This window comes from Ascidiella aspersa, chromosome 3, assembly GCF_963924565.1.
Source record: "Ascidiella aspersa chromosome 3, kaAscAspe10.2, whole genome shotgun sequence".
In the NCBI taxonomy this organism is placed as follows: Eukaryota; Metazoa; Chordata; class Ascidiacea; order Phlebobranchia; family Ascidiidae; genus Ascidiella; species Ascidiella aspersa.
In genome coordinates, this window is record NC_139449.1 from 15,429,325 (window position 1) to 15,442,833 (window position 13,509).

The 13,509-nt window shown below is 36.8% G+C and overlaps 1 protein-coding gene and 1 pseudogene across 1 annotated transcript in view; both read left to right on the forward strand.

The window, feature by feature from the left end:
• The window catches only part of LOC146160366 (WD repeat-containing protein 17-like), a 38,251-nt gene extending 25,051 nt beyond the window's left edge, over nt 1-13,200 (forward strand). Inside the window, exons 20-26 of the mRNA XM_083385844.1 lie at nt 649-772; nt 7,904-8,004; nt 8,525-8,670; nt 8,837-8,974; nt 9,836-10,043; nt 10,384-10,660; nt 10,785-13,200. Coding sequence (XP_083241970.1) covers nt 649-772; nt 7,904-8,004; nt 8,525-8,670; nt 8,837-8,974; nt 9,836-10,043; nt 10,384-10,660; nt 10,785-10,904 — 1,114 coding nt within the window. The 3' untranslated portion in view covers nt 10,905-13,200. The remainder of the gene's footprint in view (nt 1-648; nt 773-7,903; nt 8,005-8,524; nt 8,671-8,836; nt 8,975-9,835; nt 10,044-10,383; nt 10,661-10,784) is intronic.
• Nucleotides 655-2,567, forward strand: LOC146160368 (uncharacterized; annotated as a pseudogene).
• Nucleotides 13,201-13,509: the final 309 nt, after the last annotated feature.

Sequence of the window (13,509 nt, forward strand, 5' to 3'; positions counted from 1 at the left end):
GACATATATATCAGCTAAACCCACATACAAATAATTTATTTAGCGCTGCAAAAATAAGAGGTTAGAAAAGTCAAACAACCGATCTGAATTGGTAGTTTCCTTGGCTTAACCTATCGCTGAATAGTTCGTCTCAAAATGTCTGCCACAAATAAATTTGTTGTTGTACTCAATATTGTTTTATTATAATTAATTATCTACGGATGTGTTGTAATGGAAGTAATAATGACGGTATTTGGATTTGGTAGAATATTACATTTAAAAAGAACGCTGATCTGATTACTATTATAAAAAATCTTTAAAAATGGCCATATTTGTCCAATTCTAAATATAATAATCAGGTAGCACTATATAAAGACAAATTGTATTGATTCTCGACAAGCTTTCGTACAAACCGTGCCTTATAAGGTCAAAGTAGAAATGAAAGCCATTGAAAATATTGTTTTTGTTTCAGTCACATACGTCTTTGCGAGCATGTGCCTGTGTATTTATTAGACTTTTGTTCTTATCTGATAGATTTATTTAGACCGTTATTCTATTATTAAAATTATTGAAATCACCTAAAAAAAAAACTCGCCTTCTGACAAACTAAGGGTTGTTTTATGTCATTTTACAATCGCCAACTGACTTATTCTTTTTTTATTCTCGAAGCCTTGTGTCTGGATGTTGCGTCAAGATGGCTGACCGTCACTACAAACGATCATTATCTTTGTCAGCAGCATCCATTCATTTGGCCCAGGATGACGTGGGAAAAGCTATAGACTGTCTCGTTAGGGTAAGTCTTATTCGACTGAGAATTTTTTTTATAATGCTAACATAATCAACTTTTTCTTGTGGTGCTAATTTTTTATAAATTATAAAACCATTCTATTACCTAAAATACTTCTATAGATAGGCGGACTAAAAAGAGTGAAATATTAGGATTTTCTAAAAAAGAAGTCCGCAAAATTGACGTTATATGTATTCATAATATGGCAAACAATTTGAAATGATGCTGCCCAATCGAGATTAGTCTTATAATCAAGCAGAGACAAAAATGCTGCAAATTAATATATTGTTTCATAGTGTCACAGTATACAGATAAAAGGATGGCATACATGAATTTAGCCACTTGACACTATTGTCATATGTCAATGCGTAGTGACCTTATTGGGCCCTAAAAATCGGTCACTTGGTTGGACATCTCAAAATCTGTCACTGGTTGGTGTAGCGTGTATTTCATGTTTGCGAAAAATTACTGTTAAAACCGTGCGAGACTGGCGCTCCTAGAGCACGGAGCAAAATGAGCGAAAAAGTTAGCTATGCACAAGCGGCAGGCGAAAGTGCAGTGAGTGCACTGAGAAGGCCTAACTGTTTAAGCTTAAGAGGAGTTAATCAGCTTAAAAGAGAAGACTTATGGAATTTAATGAAAGAGGTTGATTTTCATCTGACAAAAAATAATAGGAATTACGGAAATGAAAGGGACTCTAGTAGACGTGACGTGTACGTCCAGGGAAAATGTGCTTCACCTTCATAGAAGACTACTGAATGTGTCATACATTCGGAATGTTCGTCTTTACGAGTCCGGTGTTATAAATGTGGGAAATGGTTGGACACCAATTCCACTCCCAAATGAAGCTATTGAAAGTCGGATTGAAGAACAGTTTGGAGAAGTCAAAAAAATGACACACAGAAAAGACAAAGAAGGTTTGTTAACGGGAATGCGGATTGCAACAATGAACAAAGCGGATTTAGAAACGAATCCAATACCAAGTTATGTACGAATGAACGGTTGTGAATTTTATGTTACCTACCACGGACAAAAGATTACCTACAAGTATTGTGGCGAAACTGGCCACAAACAAGCTGATTGCGCAAAGCGAAAAGCAGATTACCCACAGCTCCACAGTAAGGCAAACCAATCAGCAACTCAACCGCCGATAATTGCGTCAGGCCAGATTACCAGCTCATCAACGCCTCTGCGCTCAAAAGCTGGTGACAAAACTGCAGCGCAAACGCTTGAGAATAGAAACGACTCACTGCCCGGGGTTGATGCAATCCCCGCTGATAAACTAAAAACATCCCGAAAGCGACTCCGCAATAGACCACCTTTTCTTCCTGACAGTAAATTAAGAATCATGAGCGAAGTTACCGTCTCACTGGATTGTCAAAATTGTCACACGGACAGTCTTCTGGATCCCCAATGCCGACATTTTTACTGCTGCAAATGCAAACAAGAATACAGGGTTACCAACGCATGCAGTGATGACACCGTCTTGTTTTTGGTGCCTTTGAAGGAAACCATGGCTAACTGTCCCAAGTGCCAGGCCAAAATGAGACTTATGCCCTGCTGTGAGGAAATACAACCGGAGTTCCGAATGGACGGCAACATGTTTCAGTGCATCCAATGCAAAAGGCATGCAATAACGTGTGTGTGTGTAAGACAGTAAATGCTCTTCCAAACGTTACAATGTCTTAAGGAATGTTTAAATCACCTATGCAAGTATAAATTGATATACTGCAGTTGCTGGAAAAAGTCCGCCGAGGTTATTGAACCGAGTCGGCCATATAACTGCAGTTGCGGGTTCGAATATGAATGGGATATCGGATTAGGAGTACAGAAGAATAATTAGATGTGTTATGGTAACTATTTTGGTGTATATTTTTTGTTGTTGTATAATGGGTTTCAATATCGCATCATTTAATGTCGGGGGTATTCGAAATCCCCGCAAACGAAAGCCAATCTTTAACTTTCTTAGAGAAAAAAACTTTAATATTGTCTATTTGCAGGAAACGCACTCCTCAGTAAGGGAAGAAAAATTATGGGAAATGGAGTGGGGATTTAAAATATTATGGGCATATGGCTCTACTCACAGTAAAGGGGTTGCCATTCTATTGACAAAAAATACCTCGATTTCGATTAAGGAGCTAGAAATAGACCCCGAAGGGAGGTATCTGGTTGCCTCGTTAACGGTTGAAGGCAAAACGTTTAAATTGTGCAACGTGTACGCCCCAAACAACGACGATCCTATGTTTTTCGATCGACTATTTGCAAAACTAGCATCTATTGACAACTCGGAGTTAATTTTGGGGGGTGGTTTTAATACAATTTTGCAAGGTAACTTAGATAAAAAACAGGGTCCCTCTCATTCTAACCGAAACTCTCGTGCCAGAGTTCTATCGCACATGCAATCCTACAAGTTAAGTGATGCGTTTCGATATTTCCACCCTACGGCCCGCCAATACTCAAGGTTTCAGGTCAACCCCATGAGCGCCACGCGTATTGATTTCTTTTTAATATCGGAGTCATTATTAAATTGCCTAAGTTCCGCAGACATCACACCAGGCATTAAATCAGATCATAAAATAGTAACCCTTTCGATGACAGTCTCGAGTTCTCCTCGTGGCAAAGGATACTGGAAGCTAAATACGAATCCGTTGCTTAACAACGAATACATAAAAAACCCGAGGCGCACAATACGTGATTATGTGGCCAACAATCCTAAACATGAGTTGAATCCACACATTCGGTGGGGTGCTCTTAAAGCAGCAATACGTGGGGTTCCATTAAACACAGCGCCAAAGTAAAACGAGTAAACCGCAGTCAACAGCAATATCTAGAACGGGCGATAAAAGGCGTTGAACTGGAATTAACGCTGATAAACCAAGCCAGCACGGCTCAAAGCGATAAACTGGCAAATTTATAACTGGAGTTAGATAACTTGATTAAAACGCGTACACAAGGTGCAATTATTAGAAGCAGAGCGCGCTGGGCAGAGAAGGGTGAAAAAAACACAAAGTACTTAGAGAAACGCCACATCCAAAAAAAATCAATCAACCGCCTAAAAGTGGGTGATCAAATCCAAACAGATCCATCGGATATTCTGAAAGAACTGGCCAATTTTTTTGAAAGTCTATACAAACGATGCGATTCTAAATATACTAAGACACAAATTAACGTACACTTATCGACACGAAATCTGCCGCGGCTAGACGCAATACAGAAAGAATCGTCCGAGCGCCCAATCACGCTTGAGGAAATTCTGGCGGCAATTCCCACTATGCCGAGGAATAAATCCCCGGGACTTGATGGATTGCCGGTAGAATTGTATCAGACTTTTTGGCATGAGATAAAAATCTTGATTTACGATGCTTGGATGTATACTGAAGAAACCGGTAAATTTAGTCAAAGTCAAGCGCAAGGTGTGGTAACGTTGATCCCCAAGCCACATAAAAAAAAAGCTGATAACTAATCACCGCCTCTTATCTCTTTACTTAATGTGGACTATCAAATTATGTCAAAAGTTATAAACAACAGAATTAAAACCAATATCGAGTTCCTAATCAGTCGAGACCAAAATGGGTTTATGAAGGGTAGATATATTGGGGATAATCTCCGCCTGCTCTTTGATATTATCGATTCCTCCGATTTTTATAAAATTCCGAGTTCCATACTTCCTTAGGACAATTACAAAGCGTTTGACACCGTTGGTTGGGATTTTATTTACGCAGCATTAGATAATTTCGGCTTTGGAAATAACCTAATAAACTGAATAAAATGTTGTTATGCGGATCCTACCTGTAAAATAACCAACAACAACTTTATGTCGCGCGAGTTTAAAATCGAAAGAGTGTCCGGCAAGGCGACCCTTTATATCCAACGCTTTTTTTGCTATGTGTCGAATGTCTAGCAACGGCGTTGCGAAAAGACGAATTTGTAGGACTAAAACTGAATGACGACGAATTTAAAGTATCTCTACTCGCTGATGATACGTTAATCTTTTTAAGAGGCGAACAAACTGATTTCGAACGAATATTTGTTGTGCTAGATAAATTTGGAGACATGTCCGGATTTAAAATTAATATGCAAAAATCGCTTGCATTCCACGTAGGAGCCAATCGTTCTTCGACAGAAAAACCTTACGCGAACAAAGGCCTCGAGTGGCCAGAACACTCATTTAAGTACTTAGGTATAAAAATTCCACTAAAAAACCCAAAGGAACTGTTTACGCTTAACTTTGGTGAATTTATAAATAAAATTAGTGCAGTTTTTAATATTTGGTCTTCTAGGGGGCTAACTCTTCTGGGACGAATTTGTATACTAAAAACCTTAGTAAATCCGACACTAATTTACAAAATTAGTGTTCTTCCGGTCAACTTGCCCGAATCATGGTTGCGTAAAGTTAAAACGAAATTATTTCAGTTTTTATGGGGATCTAGATGAGAGAGAGTTAAGCGAACGAAATTATGCGCAAATACTGAACACGGAGGAGCAAATATGTTGGACTTTGACGCATATATCATGTCGCTGAATATTAAATGGGTGTCAAAACTTTTTGACGACGAGTATAATGCACCGTGGAAAACGCTTGAAAAGGGTGTTCGAACAGACAAAGAATTCGAATGCTGGCTGCGAGGAGACTTGTCTGCCACATCGAGGCAATGTTCTAAACTAATACCTTTACGCACTACTAGAAAAGCAATATCAGACTGTAGGAAGTATATGACCATAACACAATTGCAAAGACTTAAGGTCCGTCCTCTATGGGTAAACAAAAACGTCCGACTCAAGACAGAAACGTTTTATTTAAAGTCACTTATCAATGCGGGAGTTATTGACCACAATGATCTTCTAAACGACTCGGAACACTATATGACCTATGATCAACTGGCAGTTAAGTACAAATTCCACCCAAACAATATAGATTTTGAAACCTTTATTAAAATGATCACTGCTCTCCCACCCGTGTGGGACCACTCCATGGTAGGCTCCCCAGCCGATACTAAGCTAATCACCACTTTAAGGCAAATATTTCAGGTACATAACTCATCAAAAACTTTATACAATGAGATAAAAAACATACACTACTGTTCGTCCGCATAAAGAACAAAGCAAGTGGAAACGGGATTTAAATCTTATACCGAACACAACTCCTTGGGACAGGTTATATAAAAACACTTGTAAAGCCACAATTGAAACTAAACTGCGATTCTTTCAAACTAAACTTAATCTTCGTGCCATTGTGACCAATGATGCGCTATTCTCGTTTGATATAACTGAAACCAACCGTTTTTTTTTGCAACTTAAATGTTGAAACAATTTCTCATGTGTTTTTCTATTGCGAACATGTTGCAAAGTTTTGGGAAGAAGTCACTGCTTGGATTTCATCAAAACTTTTTATATCCCTTCAAACCATTCCAATAACTGTTCTGTTTGGTACTGTAAATGAGAATGATTTGCTAAACTGTTTACTGATTTGCGCTCGCTTTGTGATTTAGCGGGTAAATACGCCAAAACTTTGCCTTCTTTAATGATGTTTAAGAACATGGTAAAAACAGTGAAAAAATCAGAATACCATATTGCGCTAGGAAATAAGAATCTTGGTGCTTTTTGAGTTAAATGGGCCAGTCTTTTATGTTGTAACAACCAATTACTAAATAAAATGTGGTGGATATTTAGCAATCCACTCATAGGGTTGTCATATAACTTGTCCACCAAAATACGTGGTTGTTAAATGTTCTACCATTTGGTATTTAAGATTTACAGTGTGCCGCCTTGTCGGTTCAGAATTTGATACTGCGCATTAGGGTGGAGTGAAAAATAATTTTTTTTTTCAAATCAAAATTGAGGGGTCTAAAATGTTGACAAACATCTAAACCATCAAAACATTGGATTTGTTGAGTTGTCTCCCTAACTGACCTGGCTAACTCCCCTTAAAGGTCATACAAAGGTCAAAATAGCCAAAACGGCCATGTGTGGTAGCAACAATTCAGGCCGGGTCAGGCCCGCGGGCCGTATGTTTTCCGCCCCTGCTCTAAAGGTTAAAATTTCACACTGTCGTCTGTTCCTCCTCAAACCTATGGACAACGTCAAAACTCGATTCGACACCTATCTTACTTGTCTATTTAGAGCAGGGATGTCCAACCTTTTAGCAGAATGGGTCGCATTGCCACTAGGCCGCAAAACCTATTAAATTAAAGGGGTGAAGTCATAAGTTACGTAATATCGTGATGTCGTAAAACCATTTACCTTATAAACACCCGCTCTTCGAGAGTGATCTCGTGCGCATATATGCAAGCAAATCTCGGCCTTATTTATTTTTTTATTTATTATAGCGAAGCGCGAAAAATGTAGTTTACATGCCGTATCATGCAATGATTGCAATGGCACAACACCTTTGGGCTGATATGTTTCCTTAAAACGGTCCGCAAAAACACACATCTTGCTTAGCAATGATGGGTTCGCAAAAGTGTTCGACGGATGTTGAAATGCGACATTAGACTCGATTGAGGCCTACCAAATACTGCGCGTTCTACGCGTTTTGATGATAGTCGAAACAATTGTATTCAATAAAGCCTACAGAAAGTGAGAATAATTTGTGGGCCGCACGTAAACATCAGGCGGGCCGCGGGTTGGACATCCCTGATTTAGAGCATAATTTAAACTGTATTATTTTTCTACGTGTTTTAAACTTCAAAAAAATTTCACCCTACTAGTTTGTTCTTGTTCGCTTTGGGAGAACCATTTAACCCTCACAAGGGTCTGCCTGGGGGAGGAAAGCTTTTACGAAATAAGAGTAATGCCAGCATTGTGTTTTTTTGTTCTTTTAAAATGTGTATACCTTTGTTATATGCAGATTTAAAATAGGCCCTTACACGAAAAGACGGTTAGTTGTTTCACTAATTTTTGAACATTTTCGGCAGCGATTTAGTTTTAAACGTTTTTCCCTCTGTCTTTCGAAATTTAGTCATTTTTTCTTGAAACCGTCAAAATATAGCGAGCATTTTTAGGACCGAATGTTCTCCGTTAAGAAATAATCTTATATAACTAGTTTTCATTTATAGATAACAATATAATTTGTCCAAATAGCCGAGATCCCATGACGTTTTGTCTTGCAAATGTAGCGCTTTCCTTCTTGTTTGATAGGCCAATCAACTGTCTCTGGCCTTGTGCGTGGCTCGCAACTTGAACGGATGCTTTAGTGGCGCCAAGATTGCAGCTCGTTTGCTGACAAGAAAGCTTTCTAGGTACATTGTTTTTACGTTCTGATAGATTTACAATTTAATAGTTCCTTGGCTATTTTGGGATAGTAATAAAATTAATATCAAACTCATAAACTTGGTGCTTAGCGTTCTACTCTTTCCGAGTTTTATCGTGTTTTTTTGCATAGATTTAGCTTTAAAAGAGCTAAAACTTTACTTACAGCTAAATAAGTTTTTAATATAAGTATAAGGACCACGGTCCACGAATATATTATTATTATTTATTATACGAATTTAAGGCAGCAAGATTACGCGGCTTTACTACCTATTCTATTTTAACTTGATACCTATTTTAATTTGTTTGATTGCGACACCAACATTAGATACAATTTATCGCACTTGACTCGATTAACTTTTAAGGGCACCCTTTTGATGTTGTATAGTACAAATGATCTAGTTTTATTTTCCCATATATTTTATATATTTATACATTTTTGTTTCAAAAAAGGCTTTATATTCGAAAGGTAGCTTTTAATTATATATATCCAACCCTCTAACAATACAGTCTTCAAATGCACGATGTCGCAATTAAGCTGCTCTTAGCCTTTGACCCACCATCAAAAGATTGCGATTGGTCTTCCCTGCATGAACTATGTGCAAGTTGTGATGTTAAAGACACCAACGAAAGAGCGAAACTTTATCAACAAGCGGGTTAGTTTCGATAAAAAAATGTTTCTTGTAACTAAGGAAAACTATCGATCGTTTTAATTACTTACTTATTTTTTAATAATTTTGTTAATTGCTTGTGTGTGTAGTAATGACTTTATAGGCAAGACTAACTAATTGAATGATTACCTATTCATACTGCTTATTTTAGGACTACTTTCTCCAAGCTCGTATCGTAATCGCGCAGTGGCGCTGCAGGGTAAAGGCCAATTAGTTGAATCTCTTAAGTATCATATGTTAAGTGACGACCAGCAAACCGGCTTGGAGACTGCCGTACAACTTTTAACAGGTATGCTACGAATTTTATATGTTCAACCTTGCTTTTATTTAACCCCTAAAATGTTGCATTCATTGTACGAAACTGGTACAACCGCAGTGTTCCAACTATCAACATTGCAATTAACTACTTTAAACAGACCTCGAAAGGTTTAACGCGACTTTTTATATGTTGTGGGCGATCTATTTTATGAACATAACCCAAATATTTTCTGATTTTGCATGGTTGAACATCATAATTTTTTAAGCTGCTGGCCTAAATTAGCTTTACATTTTTGTTGTAGCATTCATTTTAATAGTTATATCGTTATGACGCCGCCTCATTTTCCGAGCTTAAAGCTTTGTCACAGTACAGACAAACACTTAAAAATATATTTAAAATATATGTGCCATTGTATGGTTGGCTTTAAATTAATATACTGTCCATTAATATAACGCTCTCGTAAAATTGGCAAAATTTTATTGTTTTAATTTTAGATTGGTTTCTTCCTTTTATTGGTAAACCTCTAAGCAGGTAAATTTGTAAAAAAGTCAACAACAAACTTTTTGTTCAGCACACTGCTCAAGTCACACGAATAGCATACCATCCTCTAGTCTAGGGCAGAGTTTACCAAACTTTTTAGGGGTCAAAAAATACTGACTGGCGATCGAGAAACGGACATAAAACTTGTGGCGAATTTTATTGACTGAATGTTCGTAAACGAAAGGAACATAAAAACCAAGCTTTATAAAATTAACGTTAAGTTGAAAATGTCATTAGGATTAGTTTGGATTTGCTAAAACGTTTTATTTTCTGAGTCATGCTAAAAAATTATATATTGTACAACTCGAAGCAAATTCCAGAAAGGTAATATTTTTTAACGAAACTGTGTAGCTCGCTTGGTCGAGGACAACAAGTGGACAGTGGACAGCGTTCTGGACGACTTGGGTGCTGCCTTTACCGCTCGGTCAAGCCTTCTGCAAACCCAGAAGAACAAGATCCTACGAACAAAACTAATCGCTTTTGCAGCTTATTTTGGTGGTATTTTGGCCACTAGAAGGCGCTATAATTCCATTGTCAAGCCTCTTTTTCAACAAGCGAAGTGAGTGTGCTATTTTAATGAAGGTTTTGTGAATAATATTTGTGTAGATTTTGAGGGTTACTCCATTGCTTTATTCAGTCTATTAGAACGGTAAAGATATGATTTTTTTCATTGTACGATCCAAGCACCTCACTGAAATACGTAATAAGTTTAAATAAGGATGTTAAAAATATAGAATTAATTATTTGAAACGTTCAAGACATGCTAACTATACTTCTGTATTGGCTTTGATATAAATTTTACGGCGAACTACTACATTCTCCAGTAATTATGGTCCAAGTTTGAATAAGATAAACTGGACTGAAATTTCAACTAACGAAATTCATACTTTTTCTTTTAGATCTTTGGTGGAGATCAGCCGCTCATTCGACATACACTTCCCTCTGTCGCCATCAGTTATACAAGAAGAGTTCGAGATCATCCGGGCTTACCCGGAGCTCTGCTCCACATCGACACCAATCGCGATGCAGCAAAACAACAATATAGCTGCTCAATTGCGTCATCGTGCAGGCGACGAACCTTACTCTTGCTTGTTTGGTGTGACAGTGGTCGACGCCTCGGAGCATCCCTCCCATTCAAACGTCGCTGTGTCAACCATTTCGGGAACTAAAATCAGCGTAAGACAGTATTACACCTGATTAGGCGCGTACAGATCTACATTTAGGCTGTGGTATCACTTAAATAGTTTTACGTATATTTCTTGATTGACGGCCTTTTTACAAATATTTTTTCTGCTTCTAGGGCGTTCCTTTCACGCTCGAAGATGGACGTTCTATGCTTTCGCTTAATGAGGCAACCATGTGGGCAAAAGTCAATCCATTTTCGCCCACCTCTTCAGGAGCTAGATTATGTCCTTTCTAGTTTTGTCACAAATATAATATCTGTGCAATCTATTTCAATTGTAGTAAGTACTAGTAACTGTAGTTAGGTTTGTAGTAGAAAAATTTGTGCCTGACTTATTAATAGCCATCGAACAACCATGTACTATGCTACTTCAACTAGTAAAAATGCTATTATGTAAGTTTTGTTTACGCTAAAGGATGAAAATGGCAAAATTTAGTTAAAAAAGTACTAACTTTTTTGAATAAATACTGTTTTGTTCAAAATGTATTTTTTTATTAGTGTTGATCCGATGCGAAACCCTGTCGGGCAATATCAAAGATACATGTGTGTATAAATTACTGCTTTCGGTGTATTGGTATAGGATGGATTCAAGTAACGAACATTTATTGTTTATGTTAAAATAGTGATTTATTTTTTTAATTTGCATAGTAACACACACTATGTTAATCATAATGAAGATCTAAACTTAAATATGTACAACCCAACTGTACTGGAGCATAAAAATTATAACTTCTTGTAAAATTAAACCTTTTTGGAAATAACTGTTATGTACTTGGCTTGGCTTTCTTCTGCTTTGGTTCACAGCACTGTTGCGTTAACGAATCTACTTCAATAGCGCGCCCACAACTAAAAAGGGTTGATTAAAATTGTCGAAAAAACATAGTTTAGAAAAAGTTCCGGAAATAGTTACTTCACAATAAAAGGAAACCAACATTCCTATCCCTAAAAATATTGTTTAAAAATAGAATGGTATGCCGCGATACCATGCCAGGTAAATGTCCCATTGCTTTTATACTTGTAATTTTTAAGGGTACTTTGGTAATTAATTATAAGAATTAGCCTACCTCAAAAATGTACAATAAAGCAGGTGTTTTGACATTATGTTATAATCCAGGGGTTAATTTATGATCTTTCCCTAACATGTAAAACGTTTTTAAACATATGTTATGTCGAATCGCTAAGAGTCATATTACGGCTATTTTTTTACAAACTCCCGACCAGGCGTTTAGCGCGTCCATACTAGAGACCAGTTGTTTTTAACCACCGGACCGCGATGAATTTCTGCCTGTTTGCCAAAAAGTTTTATGTTGTGCAGTTGACAAACTTTGTTTTTTTACCCACTTTAACTGCGTTCGTGCGAATTTTATTTGCTATTTTTCTATGTTAATTCCGCCTTGCGAGAATCGTTTTAGCACATAGGCGCCGTAAGTATAGTTTATTCTTGTATTTTTACCGGAAGGCTAAGAACCACTGCTATAGACAAATGGTTTTCGATATTTAAACTGAGGCGGAAAGGGAAATGTGGTTGAAACTCATGAAGTACCATTCTAAAAGTTTTGTCATTATGTCCCAATTATTATCGCCTCAGTTCGCATTGTATAAAATAATCTCGGTTGTTCAAAAAAAAAATTGCAAAGCACAATTATTAGGTTAAGTTTTTCAAGTACCAATTAATATCCCTCAATGTGTTCTGACATTCTATCGCAAGTAAAATTTTCCAAAAAAGGATTGTAATACGCCCATTAGTTACGCCCTCGCATTGAATTGTATTCCGTTTCTTCTTTGCTTTCGACTGCCATATATATTTGCTCATGTGTCTATTGTTTGGGGAATTTTTTATCCGTTTTAGTGAAATTTTCACTGAAAAAAGTCAGTGTTATTTAAATTTATCAATTAAACCTCTAGCAGTAATAAATTTTGACTTAATTAACAAATTAACACAAGTAATTTTAATTAATGCATACACTGTGAAAATTGACTTTTAGTGTTCTTGACCAGATTTAACAACTTTTAGATATACATCGAGTCTTTGCAAACTTTCTTTTATATTTGACGTTTCTCTAGTGATCTCCGATACTTGAAAAAATAGACAAAATTAAAACGTTCAAATGTTTTTTTTCTTCAGGCTATTAGGTCAAACTTTGCCTTGGCGTTAAGAAGTTAAGTTAGCTCTAGTTGTTAACCTACTAATTTATGATAAATTTACTTTTAACAAAGAAATTGCTGCGTTCAACCGCAAAGCAGAGCAGAAATTCCCTAACAATATAGAATCGGATCGACACCGATACCTTCTAGTATCGGACGAGTACCGATACTACCACTTGTCTTAGAATATCGGCTCAAATACGATATTATCGGACATCCCTACGTATCTCTCATATAACATGGCCCACTGGCCATTTCCTTCTATTTTTTTCAAATTTATGTACGTAACATGGTTCTATTGCATTATTGTTTCCATACCTACTGTAGCAGTATTTTGATTTATTTTCATTTGTAATTTTGTTGTTGTTAACCAATAAAATACAATTGTTAGTAATTTGTATATCTGTTTGTTTATCTTTGCCGAACAATACACGCACAAACCGTATGGCAAGCCAAAGCCGCAATCATATTACTATGGATTTTATTAGGTATTTCTTAGGAAAAGTCCTATTTTATAGGTATCCCGACAGTTCGCATATCAAAGTAATAAATGAAATAGCAACATTGCTTTTAGCAATTTATATCTTCGAAGTATGCCTATTTAGCCTTTTTATCTGCTGTACTTTCCATTTTACACGTCTACTTGGTGATTGTAATAGGATCTTGCACTCCGTTTTACCACTTTGTGTTTATATGT